At 45.2% G+C, this 16,742-nt stretch overlaps 2 protein-coding genes across 3 annotated transcripts in view; one reads left to right on the top strand and one right to left on the bottom strand.

Moving 5' to 3' along the window:
- The window catches only part of arhgef6 (Rac/Cdc42 guanine nucleotide exchange factor (GEF) 6), a 29,706-nt gene extending 21,066 nt beyond the window's left edge, over positions 1 to 8,640 (top strand). For both annotated transcript variants that reach the window (XM_084449033.1, XM_084449032.1), the window contains 5 exons: positions 1,476 to 1,569; positions 2,153 to 2,239; positions 2,514 to 2,613; positions 5,327 to 5,381; positions 5,682 to 8,640. In XM_084449033.1, the coding sequence (XP_084305159.1) occupies positions 1,476 to 1,569; positions 2,153 to 2,239; positions 2,514 to 2,613; positions 5,327 to 5,381; positions 5,682 to 5,804 (459 nt within the window). In that variant the 3' untranslated portion in view covers positions 5,805 to 8,640. The remainder of the gene's footprint in view (positions 1 to 1,475; positions 1,570 to 2,152; positions 2,240 to 2,513; positions 2,614 to 5,326; positions 5,382 to 5,681) is intronic.
- Positions 8,641 to 11,070: 2,430 nt separating this feature from the next.
- On the bottom strand, positions 11,071 to 16,702 carry cd40lg (CD40 ligand; the record flags this gene model as incomplete). The annotated part of the gene is made up of 2 exons (XM_084448641.1): positions 11,071 to 11,444; positions 16,591 to 16,702. The coding sequence occupies 2 exons, from the start codon at positions 16,700 to 16,702 to the stop codon at positions 11,071 to 11,073; spliced, it is 486 nt and encodes a 161-aa protein (XP_084304767.1).
- Between the last annotated feature and the right edge of the window lie 40 nt (positions 16,703 to 16,742).

The raw sequence follows: 16,742 nt of genomic DNA, 5'->3' as shown, positions 1-16,742 counted from the left end.
CAAGCTTGTGTGGTGCTCTCCCTTGTGAGTGGCGTATTTGTTGCTCCGTTCGCATTTCTCCTCCTCCGCTGTGAGCCGCTGGTTTCCTGTGCGCGGAGGCTTTGCGCGTCTCTTTCCCCGTTCTCCGAGGGCCTCTCTCAGACTGTGAGAGATCTCTTATCTCTGCTTTCTATGGAGCTCCACCGAAAGTCAGTTTATACACCACGACCATCATCGGTTCTAAAAACTCCTCTGTCTTTCCCTTCCCTGACAGAGCTCGGAAAATCTGAGTTATTTCACTAATGTTATCAAGACGGACACTTAACCATCCTAGCCACGAACTAGCACAGCCTGCGCGTGGGCAGCCAAACGCTGTGTGAATGTGCGGAGTAGAACAAGAGTCCCCCCGTTGACCCTGTGTTTTACTAAGCTGCACACAGAGGCTCACAGCGTAGCTGGGTCGGAAAACCCAAGCTCACATAACGTTTCATGAATCATGACAGCACGGCCACAGTCGTCGTGATTCTGAGAGAGTAGGGCAAACACGCAGGACAACGTGGACGTACGCGGGGTAGAAGGGTCTCAAACACGCAGGACAACGTGGACGTACGCGGGGTAGAAGGGTCTCAAACACGCAGGACAACGTGGACGTACGCGGGGTAGAAGGGTCTCAAACACGCAGGACAACGTGGACGTACGCGGGGTAGAAGGGTCTCAAACACGCAGGACAACGTGGACGTACGCGGGGTAGAAGGGTCCCGTTCACACGGCTCATGTCCAGGTGAATTGATGTTTTGAGATGTAGACTGCTGTGGCACTTTTTCTGGCATATAATCAAATCAAATATGGATTTTTTTTTTTAAGAAACCTGTGTCATACATCCCGCCCGTTGAAGGTGGGCTTTGATTTGGGGAAACTGAAAGGCAAGTGACGAGTGGCGGGAAATGAAAAGGATGAAAGCTAAAAGGTTACATTAACGCCGATCCCTACCTAGTTGCAGTCCGATGCCGTCAATTAATTAGTATCTGCAGCATTGCGCCTGTTTATAATGAAGACCGATGTGAATTATCTATGAGGACATCATCATCATCATAGGCCACGTAGGCCGCATCGGAACGCTACACAGCCCCATAATGAAGGACTCACAGCCCCATAATGAAGGACTCACAGCCCCATAATGAAGGACTCAGCCCCATAATGAAGGACTCACAGCCCCATAATGAAGGACTCAGCAACTAAATCGGTTTCACGGACATGAACCCCCGTTCGGACCCTGTACCCGCTTTGTGTGCCAGCGCTTGTCGCCTTGTTTCTGTTCGGTTGTGTATTCATGTCTATGGGGAGGGGGGGGGGCTTGCACACCATGTTGTATTCTTTGTGTCCTGGCTTGACGGTGTGTTTGTCTGTACAGTATGTGTGACTGTGGGTGAAGACTGTACAACCCCCCCCCCCCCCCCCCCTCTCTCTCTCTCTCTCTACCCCACCCCCCTCCCCAGGACTCCAGTAAGAGCCCCAGGCCCATGAAGAAGTTCCTCCCCAAACGCAAAACGGAGAGGAAACCCTCTGACGACGAGGTTCTGCTCAGGAAAAGTAGGTGTTGGTTTTGCAGTAGGAAATGGTGCATGACGCTGCGCAGGTGAGCCTGTAGAAGGTAGTATAGTGGGGATTCCTGCTAGGTGCATGTGGTAGAAACCTTTTCCCACACACACGACCATAACTCGCACTCAGTATAATTTCCTGTGTTTGAAAAAAAAACAACAATGAAATTAAATTGTTTTTTTCAATTTTGAATTTTAATTGGAGATGGATTTGAGCCCACTGCCAGTTGGCCTGGCTAATATTAATATACAGTGCTTATCTGACCTAGCGTGGGGTCCCTCACATGCCTGCCTCAGGATGGAGGTGAATGTCTTTCGCTCATCAGACGCATCCAGCAAGAGCTTCTCATTAGGGTTCAACTGCCTGGAACAAGGGCATGGAAACGCATCTGCCTACATACCGTAATACCATGTCAACCCATCAAATGGGCTTCGTACTTGTCGCATAATGGCAAACTAAAATGAGTTGAACTCTTGAACCCAGTCAAACCCGTGTGTGTGTGTGTGTTTCAGCTGAATGTACAGCGGGCGGGTTTGTGGTACTGACAGGTGGTGTGTGTGTGTGTGACTGACAGGCACCGCTGCTCTGGAGGAGGACGCACAGATCCTGAAGGTGATTGAGGCCTACTGCACCGGGGCCAGCGTGCACCAGACCACCACAGGTGTGTGTGTGTGTGTGTGTGTGTGTGTGTGTGTGTGTGTGTGTGTGTGTGCGCGTGCGTGTGTGTGTGCGCGTGTGTGCGCGTGTGTGCGCGTGTGCGCGTGTGTGTGTGTGTGCGCGTGATGCGTGTGAGAACACGTGATCACAAGTACTGTCTAGAGCGGCTGCGATCATCAGGCAGTGGAATATGTGTGTCAGGCTTCCTCATGTGTGTTGTGTGTGTGTGTGCGTGTGTGCGTGCGTGTGTGTGTGTGTCTGTGCGTGTGCACGCACAGCGGTGCGTAAAGAGTGTGTCCCTCAGGTCCTGCTGCCGGAGGAAGAGAAGATCATCGTGGAGGAGATGAAGAGTAACGGTCAGACCGTCATCGAGGAGAAGTAAGAACACCCTCAGACAAAGAGACCCTCATATAGCCGTTACTCAGCCGTACAGAACTTCCTGCAGAGCTGTAAGGTTCTCTAATAGAACCCTCATATAGACCCTTTCAATGGAACGTTCAGTCACTAGGGCAACGGCTTGGTCCGAGCAAACGTCCGTGGCAAAAGAAACCAAAAACAATCCGTCATAATAGCTAGCAAGTCGAAAACCTTTTCAAAATGTCCAAATCAACTTTAGGATCTTGTTGTTCGGTGGTGGGATTATTATTTACCTACACTATGGACAAAAGTATTGCGACACACCTCTTAATCATTGAATTCAGGTGTTTCATTCAGTCCCATTGCCACAGGTGTATAGAATCAAGCACCTAGCCATGCACTCTGCCTCTCCAAACATGTGTGGATGAATGGGTCGTTTTAAAGAGCTCACTGGATTCCAGCGCGGTACTGTAATAGGATGCCACCATTGTCACAAGTCAGTTCGTGAAATGTCTTCCCTCCTAAATATTCCACGATCAACCATAAGTGGTATTATAGCAAAGTGGAAGCGTTTAGGAAACACAGCAACACTGACAGCTGACTCAATAACTGCAGAGTTCCAAACCTCCTCTGGCGTTAAGATCGGCACACAAGCTGTGCGCCGGGAGCCTAATGACATGGGTTTCCATTGCCGAGCAGCTGCATGCAACCCTTACATCACCAAGTGCAATACCAAGCTGGAGTGGTGTAAAGCACGCCACTACTGGACTCTGGAGCAGTAGAAACTTGTTCTGTGGAGTGACGAATCACACTTCTCTATCTGGCAGTCGGATGTGTGAGTCTGGGTTTGGCGAATGTTAGGAGAACGTTACCTGCCTGACTGCATTATGCCAAGTGTAAAGTTTGGTAGTGGAAGGATAATGGTCTGGGGTAGGGATGTGTGCAGATAGTCGTTTATACGACGCAGGTTCTGCTAGTCATTTAGGCTAAACTAAATATAGGCTATATATAATCAAATATATTATTTAATTAAAAAGATTAACTAATATTTAGTTGTCTTCGGGGTCCCCAAAACATGTCTGAGTATTTTTGCTGAAAATACCACTCAGACGATGTAGCAATCAATCTGTGCTGCATAGTACATCCAAGAACAGAACATTTTCCGTGCGAAGACATTATGCTAGCTAGCATGACCTGCAAATAATGTCAGCGTTTATAGCCAGGTAAACAAACGCAGGTGATTGGAGGTATTCAAATGGGGGTGGGATTATTATAATGAGTCCCCGACTGTGACTTAATTTGACACGGGAGATTTGAATGACTTACTGGGACTGACTTTTTTTCCTAATGTTTTCATTTCGGCTGACCACAACAAAATGACTGGGTTGTTTCACTTCATACTTTGTGTGTTAGTACAGTAGGCCCATCGGAGACTCAAATGTATATGCAAAAACAATGAAAAAGTTCGTTTTGCAAACGTGGACCCCTTTAAATAATGAAAGTCCCCCTCACTCACAGTACTCAGACGTATATGCGTATACTTATTATCACACCTGGAGGGGGGCCAATAACCCAAAGTGAGCGTGTAAATAGGCTCGCTCTTGAGTTTAGTCATATTAATGTTCCCATTGTTGCAGTCTTTCACAAACCGATGGCTATATTTGCACACATGTTACTGTGAGCACACTTCAGTGGCAATGGCACCACTGACCTAGTTACTGTTTATTTAATTAGGCTGCTGATGTTGTTTTGAAGCCATTCCCTTCACTGGAACTAACAGGCTAGGCCAACCCCAGAAAAACAACCCCAGAGACATTTTGGACAATTCTATGCTTCCAACTTTGTAGGAACAGTTTGGGGAAGTCTCTTTTCTGTTCCAGCATGACTGTGCCCCAGTGCACAAAGCAAGGTCCATAAAGGCATGGTTGGGTGAGGTTGGTGTGGAAGAACTTGACTGGCCCGCACAGAGCCCTGACCTCAACCCCATCACAGAGACCTGACCTCACACCCATCACAGAGCCCTGACCTCAACCCCATCACAGAGACCTGACCTCAACCCCATCACAGAGCCCTGACCTCAACCCCATCACAGAGCCCTGACCTCAACCCCATCACAGAGCCCTGACCTCAACCCCACACCTTTGGGATGAACTAGAACAGAGATTGTGAGCTAGGCCTCCTCGTCCAACATCAGTGTCTGACCTCACAAATGCTCTTCTGGATGAATGGGCAAAGATTGCCACAGACACATCATTGATTTATGAATTTAGAATGGGATGTCATAAAAGCCCCTGTAGGTGTAATGTGTAGGTGGCCCAATACACTATATGGACAAATATATCTCCACTGTTCTGTCTTTGGGAGGCAAAATAAATAGCTGCTTAGCTAGCTACCGCCCCTAACGTTAGCTAACCTGACAGCAAACCAGAGGTTGAGATGGACCAAAGTATTATTATTAAGGTATTGTTTTGAATATGAACGTTCCATGAAACGGTCTATTGCCGTTACACAACCATACAGAACCCACTCAATATAGAACCATTGCATAACCACAGAACCCTCTTCAGACCTGTAAGGTTCTATAGAGAACCTTTTCAGGTCAGAAAGAACCCTTAGGGCGTTCCAAACGGCACCATATGGAGCTGAGAAGGATTCTGTTTCTAGTTACTAAGAAATGATTGCTGTTATTTTGTGACCTGGAATTGTGAGTGACGTTGAGTGGCGTTTGTGGCAGGAGCCTGGTGGATGCTGTGTACGCTTTAAAGGACGAGGTCCACGAGTTAAAAAAGGTAATACAACCAGCCAGCTATCACAGTCCCAAAGAGCTCACTCTCACCGGGGTGTGGCACAGAGAATAGAGCATAATGCGTGTGTGTGTGTGTGTGTGTGCGCGTGTCTGTGTGTGTGTGTGCGTGCGTGTGTGTGTGTGTGTGTGCGCGTGTCCGTGTGTGTGTGTGCGCGTGTCTGTGTGTGTGTGCGCGTGTCTGTGTGCGCGTGTCTGTGTGTGTGTGTTTGTGTGCGTGTGTGTGTGCGTGTGTGTGTGTGTGTGTGCGTGTGTGTGTGTGTGCATCTGCGCTCCTGTCCTGTAGGAGAACAGGTGGATGAAGCAGTGTTTGGAGGAGGAGCAGAAGTCTCGTAAGGAGCTGGAGAGAGTGGTCAAGAAACTGGCCAAGACCAAGAACGACTGTGGCTGGGAGGACGTTACACACTGAACCACGCTGTACACCCCGCCCCCCTCTTTGTGTGTGTGTGTGTGTGTGTGTGTGTGTGTGTGTGTGTGTGTGTGTGTGTGTGCGCGTGAGTGTATGCAAGTGTGTGATTGCCTCTTGATTGTCCGTGAGCGCGTGTGTGTGTGTGTGTGTGTGTGTGTGTGTGTGTGTGTGTATCCCCAAACTCTGCACACTTCAGCCCCGCAACATGCCTGTCAAGTCGGACCTGTTATCTGGACAATAACCAGAACAACTCTCGTTTCAAAGCTTGGCTTCTCTCATGCTGGAGCATTTTGTCTACCTGGTCCATCCTCATTGGAGGACTCTGGACTCCCACCACCTATGACCATGGGTCTTTCTAAAGCACCGCAAGAGAACAGACACACCTGTTACTGACCTGACCGGGTGTCTGTGGGCTGCTGGCACTGTGAATGGTCATGGCGGTGTGGGAGGGGCTGTTCTGGACGAGGAAAAGAGCTCTCCTAGTACATCACCAGCTACCAGAGCCCCACGCCGGGGTGCTGCGCCCGCTTCTTCATAGGAATTACAGTAGGAGGAAGAAGCCATCTTAGCTTAGCAACAGTGTTCTCTTGCATGCACTGGGTTTTGGCAAGAGACTGACTCCCTCAGAGTTACTCAGTCCACACCGCCTGTTACAACATTCGTTTGTGATTTCATGTTTTGTGTTCTGTTCTTGCTGTTGTTGGTGTTGTTGTTGTTGTGGTTGTTGAGGACACCCCTGCTACTTGGGCGGGAAAGAGAGGCTTCCACTGAGCTTTACTGAACACATGATTGGCTTCTTTTTTGCGATTGATTGCACCTTCAAGACATGAGACTAAGGTGTCTCCAAGCTGTTTAGCTGACCTCAAAGCTTTAGCACATTTCAGATGGGTCAGGCCTGACTACCCATGGACTATCAAACAGACCGGCTCTCAATGAGCATTCAGAGCTGCATCCCAATTAAGCTGTTCTTTCAACTGGGCTGCTCTGTGGGTTCAACTGGGCTGCTCTGTGGGTTCAACTGGGCTGCTCTGTGGGTTCAACTGGGCTGCTCTGTGGGTTCAACTGGGCTGCTCTGTGGGTTCAACTGGGCTGCTCTGTGGGTTCAACTGGGCTGCTCTGTGGGTTCAACTGGGCTGCTCTGTGGGTTCAACTGGGCTGCTCTGTGGGTTCAACTGGGCTGTTCGCGGTGGTTTCTACCTAGGCCCTTGGCTGTGTATCTTACAATCCGCATGACTGTACAGTATTTCTATGATATCATGCATTAGAAATGTGATAATCAAGATATAGTCCTATATATTCCAAAGTTATCAGGGACATAGATATATAACAAAATAGATGAGGCGTAATATTAGTGTGCATCATGTAATAGGATGCACACGTGTAAAAAGATATTGACAATGATGTCACCTATACTTTCTTACTGAACATATTTACAAAATAACAGTTGGATACATGTACTAATAATGCATAGCTTTGCTTTATTGTTGGGGTTTAAGAATATATATATTGTTTATTTATTTTTCATCAATACATTTCACTGTGTGTGGAGAGAGGTGTATAGAGATGCCTATGGTACTGGAGACCCACTTGGGGAAGTGTGTGGGATTCTGCCTTAAGCCTGACTGGGATTCCTCCAAACCCACGCTGCTTCTTACCAGCGCTAGAAAAACAAACTGCTTTTCAGGACCACTGTGTAGAAGAATGTCAACAGAGAACAACAAAATGGTGGCGTGACTATACCTCACATGCAGTGTGAGTTTGGGATGAATTACAGCCAAGTCCTTCAGGAAGTTTAGAGGATTCACTGCAGCTATACCCAGGCATTCTGCCTGTAGAGAGGGTTCTTATGTCCGGCCATGTTGGTGGTTTAGGTTGAGGCTTAGGCTAACTAGCTAGATCGATCAATAGACTGATGGATAGATCTAACTAGCTATCTACATTCAGTAGCCTAAAACCTCCAACATGACCGACTGACGACTGGCCTTGAAAACCTTCTATCCAAAAGTTGATGCAGACAGACTGAAGTGGCCCCACTGTGATTTTCAACGCAGTGACTGTTTGAATATTAGATTAGAGAGATTATTGAGAAAGTGCCTCTTAACCCAGGGGATTGCATCGCGAGGGACTAGGGAGCAGGGTGGAATTGTAAATGCATGTGTTTTGAAGCATTGTTTGGTGTCTAGTAACGTTTCTACCAGACGGGCGGCACTGTTCAGACACGGTCCGGTGGATGACCGGAGCCCGACGAGACGGCCTGCTGTGCTTCTGACAGTGGGCGTGACCAGGTCCACCGGGCTCCCAGCGTTTGGTCTCTAGATGACGTTGAGTGCATGCACTGTCCAGCCTGGGTGGGCCCCTACAGCACTGTACAGCACTAGTAGGAACACCATGGAAATGCAATAAGAGACTGCTTCACTCTGCTGGTGTGGCAAGCACACCCAGGATGGAAAGATCACCTGGTTACATTGATTTGGCAGGTTTTGATGACTCTCACCCCCTGCAAAATACAGCCTGTCCATGTTCTCATGGCACCGTGTGTTCTTTCCTAGCACCGTATCAGGTCCAGGAGTATGGACCGATGTTAGATCAACTCTGCATGTCCTTGTACACATTGTAACCCAGTATCTGTTCCTTGTTTTATCGTTGAGATTATTATCGCTCCTTGTTTCTCCATATTGATTCGTGTTCATGAAAGTGTGTTCTGGTTTCCGATGCCCAGTGGCCTCAGTGAGCATGTAGAGGTCTGGAGGGATATTCAGAGCTCGACAGAGCCCCTCCCACTCATCGTGAGTGTCGGCAGACCACGCCCACATGCATTGTTTGAAAAGTTATTCTATGCAATTACCATTTTTACAAGTATTGTACTGCTTTTTTTTTTTTCTCTCTAGCCGCTGCATATTTCCATGTTATGTTTTCAGTATGGTCATTCTTTTAATAAAAATGTAACTCAGTCGCTAGATTCTTATCTGTATCTGTGGGGGTTAAGGTTGGTTGTATCTATGGGTGTGTCTATTTATCTTGTCGCAGCAAAAATAGAAAGTTCTTCCATTAAGTGCAGTGTTAGTCATCAACACATCTACATACTGGGTTCATCCATGCTGGGAGATCTCTGGAAGATCTCTAGTACTTTAAGGCGGTTAGTTTAGCTTAGTTCTTCTACCTTTTCCACTTTCACCACGCGGAACAGGCTCCAGCAAAGTTAATGACTCTGCTTCTGCTGTGTTACACCAGACCCACAACAGCATGGAAGGAGTTAGTCAAAAGTAGCGCTTCCTGTGAAACCTTGTGTGGAGCTGCTCTGTGCTCTGACAATGGAGACGCACACTTTCCATGCTGTTCGACTAACTACCACAGCCCGTCACGCTCTATTAGGGAACTGCTATTGTTTCTACGCCTTAGTCTTGTCACACCTGGAAAATCAGTTCCACAGCTCTTTAGAGTGTAGAGACATGTTTTGGTACTGTTGTAGTCATCAAAATGCGACTGCTCTTCCCACCTGTCTCGAGGTCTTCATATTGAGCGATTATTGGGAGGGCAGTGTGCATAGTAAGGATGGATCTGATGCATAGCTTACTAGATTGTTGATTGTACATTGTAATTTGATGCAATAACTATTATTGACAAATACAATATTTGAAATTGTAATGATCGCAGGTGCGTATCATACACCTCAGTCTAATATGTCTGTGTGGTGCAAATGGTGAACATGTCTTCCGTCTTACTGGGGGTGGTCTCGGGGCCACATTTGCTATATTGGTGCTACAGTAGCATGTGATCAGATGTGGGTTTCGGTGACCTAGATCTTGAAACCATATTTAAAGGAGTAGTAAAGGGAAAATGCATGTTTAGCCCTGTTTTAAGGTTACTTATGATCATATACAATGGTTCAGATCAAAATGTTGACAAAACTAGCACTTTTGAGAAAGTCTGATAATTGCTCTACCACCGTTTTGGTCATACAATGGATGTGGGTGGGCACCGTGAAAAATCATTCAAAAGACATGTTAAACTCTCAATTTCAAAGACAAGAAATTTACCGAGGTGTTAGTTGGCGTTCTGACATATAATTCGCCATAAAGTAAGATTCTAGTTCATCTGGAAAGGCTTTTTTAAATATTTAGCATAGAACTATTTAGTCGCAGCACATACGTGTGTAAACTTCCACAAACTAGGTAGCCTAGCAACATAAACAATAACAATAGCCACCGTAAGTAGTTCCGCTTCCTGAATCCCCTCTGCGGATTGATCTACACATCTACAACAGTCGCTTCAATACAAGTCAATGGATTTCATAAAATGATCAGGATTCATACTTTGCGGCGAATTTGATGTCAGAACACCAACTGACACCAATTACCCCCTCGGTGAGCTTATTGTCTTTGAAAGCGAGAGTTTAACATGTTTAGATTTTTCAAGGTGCCTACCCACATATATTGTATGACCAAAACAGTGGTAGAGCAATTATCAGACTTTCTCATAAGTGCTAGTTTTGTCAATGTTTTGATCTGAACCATTGTATATGATCATAAGTAACCTTAAAACAGGGCTAAACATGCATTTTCCCTTTACTACTCCTTTAAGCCACATTGCCAGATCAATGCAGGAGCCCTACAGCCAGGGTTGTCATGCAAGTCTGCAAAAACATTTGTCATCTGGGTTTCATGAGCTGTAGAATGTGGTGGATGATTGGGTGGTCTTTCAGAGAACAGAACAGCCTTTTGGCTTCTGAGATGTCGATAACTGTGAAGTTTAGTAGGAATAACTGCGGTCTCACACGTTTCATACAGCAAACTGCAAAGTGCTATCAATGTGGGCGTGTGTGTGTGTCAGTCACAGCTGTAAGTGATACGGGAAGTCAAGTTTACAGATACATATATGGCTATATTTGACTATCATTTGCAAACAGTCAACCATTATAAATACAGTCATCATACAATTGAAATAATATATTTCATTAGGATCTTCCCACCCACAGTAATAAATTATATTTCAAATAGTAGTGGAATATTCAACCATCCATCAGTTCTATTGATCCAGATGTCACATTTGGATATGCTTTGATCCACGTGAGAATCCATTTAACACACATCCTGTGTTAGTCCCATTTCAAAAACAAATGAGGCTGTGGATCCATCAGACCACTGTTCAGTCACCTAGTTTTGCTTGTAGTTTCCCGTCTGTCCGTCCCGTGACACAGACACGCCACGCATGACAAGGAAACGTGGCTGACGCCCATTTTGGACCCACCACCCTGGGATTATATATTTTACATCTTGTATAATCCAAGGGTGGTGGCCCCCTCCTCGTAGTCCACCAGGGTGGGGTCATCCACCCAGACGCTGACCTGGTCCCCCTGCTCCAGACTCACTACCTCCGCCTGGGAGGCCGTGCACTGGCCCGTGTGGTCCCCCAGGCCGCAGTATGCCTTCATCAGCGTGCTCACCTCCCCGGCCTCCGGCTCCGGATCCGACTTCCGCAGCTTCACATGGCTGGTCAACATGCTCCGGGGGTTCCACTTGGAGAAGGAGACCCGCGAGTAGACGTAGTAGTCTCCAGGCTGCTTCACCGTCAGCCAGCTGGACTTGTAGTAGTTGACTTCCCTCATAACGGATTGATCGATGCTCCACTGCAGGTAGTGAGCTGTCGCAAAGAACGAGTGGAGAAAAAAAAAACTCTCAGTGACATATTGCATATTACTTTATTGAGACTACAACTGTTATTTTTGTATAGCCTACAGTTGAGGAGGCTACATCAATGGGAATTGTCTACAAGTATCGGTATTGTGCCTCTTACATTCAGGGGCACCACTAGAAATAATAATAATAAAAAATCGATTTTATTGAGCGCAATTCACAAACTCAAAGTGCTTTACATAAAAAAAGGATCATAAAATATAATAAAATACAAATAAAAATAAAAATCAATCATACTTTGCATACTTTGCGGCGAATTTGATGTCAGAACACCAACAGACACCAATTACCCCCTCGGTGAGCTTGTTGGGGTCAACACAAGTCTTTAAATGCCAGTCTGAAAAGGTGTGTTTTGAGGAGAGCTTTAAAGGTCTTGATAGTCTCTGCCTCTTTGATTGGGTCTGGGAGTGTGTTCCACAGCCTCTTTGATTGGGTCTGGGAGTGTGTTCCACAGCCTCTTTGATTGGGTCTGGGAGTGTGTTCCACAGCCTCTTTGATTGGGTCTGGGAGTGTGTTCCACAGCCCTGGAGCAGCGCAGCTGAAGGCCCTGGCTCCCATGGTTTTGAGCCTGTAGGGTGGCTGTTGGAGAATGATGGAGCTGGAGGAGTGGAGGGTGAGCGTAGGGCAGGACAGGGTGATGAGGTCGGAGAGGTAAGATGGGCCAGTGGCATGCATGGCTTGGTAGGTGTGGGTTAAAGGAGTAGTAAAGGGATCATTGTATATGATCATGAGTAACCTTAAAACAGGGCTTAACATGCATTTTCCCTTTACTACTCCTTTAAGACTTTAAAGTTGATGCGTGAGTGGACAGGGAGCCAGTGAAGGTTGAATAACACTGGAGTAATGTGCTCACGGGGGGAAGTGTGGGTGAGAATACGGGCAGCACAGTTCGGGACATTCTGCAGCCTGTTGATGCATTTTGCAGATGCCCCCACTAGGAGGGCATTGCAGTAGTCCAGACGTGTAGAAATAATGGGTCCTATGAAAGAATATAATATTTGGCCCCCCAAGCCTAGACCTTATCATAATAGTGGCTTATGGGGGCCCCTGTCAGTGCAGGGCCCTTGGAACCGTCCTATATGTCCCCTCTCGTATGGCTCCCCTGCTTACTTTGTTCTGTGTTAACTGGTTGTTTGACATTCATGCGTGCCATGGGTCTGTAAGAAGAGGCTTCGCCAGTCATAGACTTCACTGAAAGATGGAAAACAACCAGTCAGAGATTCTCTATGACCAGAAGACAAAGAAAAATATGCAACAACAAAAAGAAACACATGACCAAAAATGGGACATACTTCTTGCTTGAACCGGTGGCAAGCCCTTCAGAGGAGAGATAAAGAGAGAGAAGGTTATCATCAACAGCTCTGAGTCTGGAGAGTAACGATGTTCGGATCACATGAATACTGTAGTTCTCCTATACTCATCCAAGATGTCCTGCTCACACTCCAACACTAGTAGAAATGAATGTCACATAAAGCAGCGACTTCTGATTTAATTCCTCAAGAATCTGAACATACGAATCATGAATTTGACTTTTCATTTAAAAACATTCCAAAACAGAACTAAGCAGATATCTACAAGAAAAGAGTTCATTTGCAAATACAGATAAATCCGTTTTGGACAATTTTCATAAATCACGTTTTTTCACTGTGCATACCAGGTAATATCAATCAGACTGCAATTGGGTGTTTTTGTAACACATAAGTAACTAAACAAAAAGTAAACTTAAATGTAAATAAAACTTTATATATATATATATAAATTAAACTTGTTTTAAGCTAAATAATGTTAAATATTTATTCAATATTGCACTTTGTTGATCTATCTCATGAAATGTGGAGTTATCTGCTTTTGCACCAAAATGACTGTTGCCGTTATCTGTTTTTGCAAAAAAATAAATATTTAATATGAAAAACACTCATTTTCAATTAAGTAATATTTTGTAAGTTACCTGTTTTTGTTTAGTTACTTATGTGTTACAAAAACACCCAATTGCAGTCTGATTGATATTACCTGATATGCACAGTGAAAATTGTCCAAAACTGATTTATCTGTTTTTGTAAATGAACTCTTCAATGAAGCACACTGAATAGAATGTTTGTGAATTTTATACTCTGAATGGAGTTTCTTTTCTGAAGCTAGTTTTCAAGTAATTCGATTTTTTATTGAAGACGGCATGAGTCTCCTTTTGACAGATTCAGATAATAGACTCATGGCATGAGACAATGCCGTCTGTTCTTACAGTACATTTGTATTGCAATGCTTTTGATGTCGAAAACATACTCGCTCAGGAAACCGTTCAATTCTTTGGAGAACTCTTCATGAGGCCCATGTGTTACGCAATGAAATGACATCTCACACTACATGAACTTCTAGCAAACAATCTGAGCTATTATATCCTCCACGTTCTTTCCATAACTGTATTTTTTTATCATATTGTACTCATTGGTGCATACAAAAAATGCAAAAAACTTATAGAAGCCTTATCAAAGTACCTAAGTACTGGTTTGAGTATGATCTTAAGAAACACCACCCTTTAATAATGACCTTGATCCTTGTACACTTCCAGACACCTGCTGTGGAGATGTGAGTTCTTACCTTGTTGCCAGTGTGATACAGGTAGATAAATCCCAGGAAAGACAGCAACAAGTGGACCATAACTACCCCAACCAGGAACGTGAGAACATGCTTTCTGTGGGCCGATGCTGGTGCCTGGGAGAGGGCTGAAGTGAAGGCAGGCTGGTTCCTACCTAGCCGCGGTGGGACAGGTGGTGGAGGCAGCGATGTCTGGTAGGTGTTAATCATGGTGGAGACTGATAGAGGCACCCAGAGTTGAGACCTGTCAGCCTTGGCGTCACATGCAGCTCTGAACAACTCCTCGCTCGCCGTGTCTGCTACTGAAGCAACTTCTGACAAGCACCTTTACATGTAGGCTATATGCATGTGAGTGTTTGTGGGAGTTACTCTGACAGGGCCAATCAAACAGGTCCCTACAAAGGTAGTTATACTATACAGTAGCTTTGTATCCGAGTGTATTGTCACACTTTCTCTTTGTATCCATTTTGAGCATATTTTAGACCAAGGGTCATATTAACAGCGATACTCACACCACACAGGAACAGGAACTCACTATAAAGACTGAAAATAAATCATGTGACTTTCCCACATTCACTACTCCTGCACACACTACTCTACGAACTGAAATTATTCTTTTGCTCTTGTCTTTGTCAACAATTCACTCCACCCGGGCGAGCACAGTGTCAGCAACTGCACAACGCCTCTGGATGGCTGATATAGTTTGGGGGTTAAGTGCCTTGCTCAAGGACACAATGGCAGAACATAATGCAAGAAGCTGGATCAAATGAATTCAAAATAATTATGCAGCGCACGTCCTGGGACCAGCACCTCTGGATATTATTGTTATTGTTCATTTATTAAAATGAATCGATCCCAAAAAATTAACTCAGAGTTAGGCTAGGATGATGTCACATGACTGAGTTCACGTTTAACCTTATGAGGTACTGTATAGGGCTTTATGGCAAATCACCAACACCTCTTGCAAACACCAGTGCTCAAGATACGTACATTGACATAGTATTGGCGTTGGCGTTTACGAAAAATGTCCTACGTATGTTGCCGTCTCTGTGGAACGCATTATGTGAGCCTCATGCTTTGGTCCACTTGCACTCTTTCTGACTGGACTGGTTTTATTCAACACATTTCCGTCGATGCCTGCTGACTTGCAGAATCACTTCAACCACATTCCATCTGATGATGCAAGTTTCCAAGAGAAGTATGTAATGTGGTCAGGCCCAGCCTAAGCTCGAAAACAGAAAGAGTGTTGAGGGCATTGAGGGCACACACACACACACACGTCTCTCTCTCTCTCTCTCTCTCTCACACACACACACACACACACAGACACACATATGTACACAAAAAGGCATTAAATCACACACACACACACACACACACACACTGTATACTCTTGAATATGACAGAGAATCATGATATGAACCCCAACATGAAGACAATGGGTAATACTTTTTTTATTTGATTTGTAAATTTATAAATTTTGATTTGATTCAGATACTGGCAAACCTTTAACATTTAAACAACCACTTTTATTGAACTAATATGCAATGTTGTTCGAAAAATGGCACACAATTTTGTTTTTGCACATTGAATATAGGCTTGTCTTTGGTTTCAAAGCACCTGCCATCAACACAGACAAACACAAACCAAAAGACAAAAGCTTGATTCTTTTGTGCCTGAAAATACTTTTACTTCAAGAAGCAACAATTATCTTAAAACCTTTAACACTTTTTTTCCTTCATGCAGACTAACATGCTTTCTAGGCCAACTCTCAACGTTATCAAACTGCTTAAAGCAATACTGTAAGTTGGTAGCTGGTACATATTGGTTTGATTGGCTGTAGGTTCATGGCTCAGGACATCACCTAGTGGTACAGCTGTGAATCTGTCTGGTAGAATACTAGGCCTGTATTTAGTAAGTCCAAAAGGTATAGTCTGATTCATGGCTTGTCTATGGCTTTACACGAGGAAAGGATAATATTCAACCCAAGGCTAGAGACAGAGCTTTACTTTCTCTTATTTCAAGAGAAATTGAGAAGCCCTAGTAGACTATTCACTTAAGCTGAAAATAGGTTAGCTTTCATACAGTGATGTAGCCTGATAATCAGACAGAATTGTCAACTCTTTACACTCCGTCAGTCAACTCGGTGGAGTGGGCGGAGTCAAAAAGTATTTTTGCTTCCCTCTGGAATATGTAGGGGTGGGTTGTATACCCACCTCCCTTGTTCTCTGTAAAAGCGCATTGTGTTGCCTCTGGGTATGAAATGCGCTATACAAATAAAGCTTTGATTGATTGATTGAAAGGTCTGGACAGTGGCTAACAGTGATGTCCAGCACACCATCACCCTCATCAAAACTGCAGCACTCTGGTGGGCTAAGATAAGACCCTGATGTTGAGACAGAGAAAAGAACAGCAGAGACACCATGGCACTAATGGCAAACTCAACTCGTGATGTTGGATCACAATGCTACGTGCCAGGATATGCCGAGTCTGACATTAACGGATGTTGACGCTGGGAGGATGCAGACTGGGATCCCGCGATAGCAGGTTGAGAGGGGTTTCTGTATGGGCCTCCGAGGGGGAATTCAGGCGGCCATCTTTACTCACCCCCATTCCGCATTCTGGCCTTACTTCAGGCAGTGTCTCCTCCAGA

This window comes from Borostomias antarcticus (genome assembly GCF_949987555.1).
Source record: "Borostomias antarcticus genome assembly, chromosome: 14".
NCBI classification, from domain to species: Eukaryota; Metazoa; Chordata; class Actinopteri; order Stomiiformes; family Stomiidae; genus Borostomias; species Borostomias antarcticus.
Note: the sequence above shows the minus strand (reverse complement) of the source record. Positions and strands in the feature narration are given on the sequence as shown.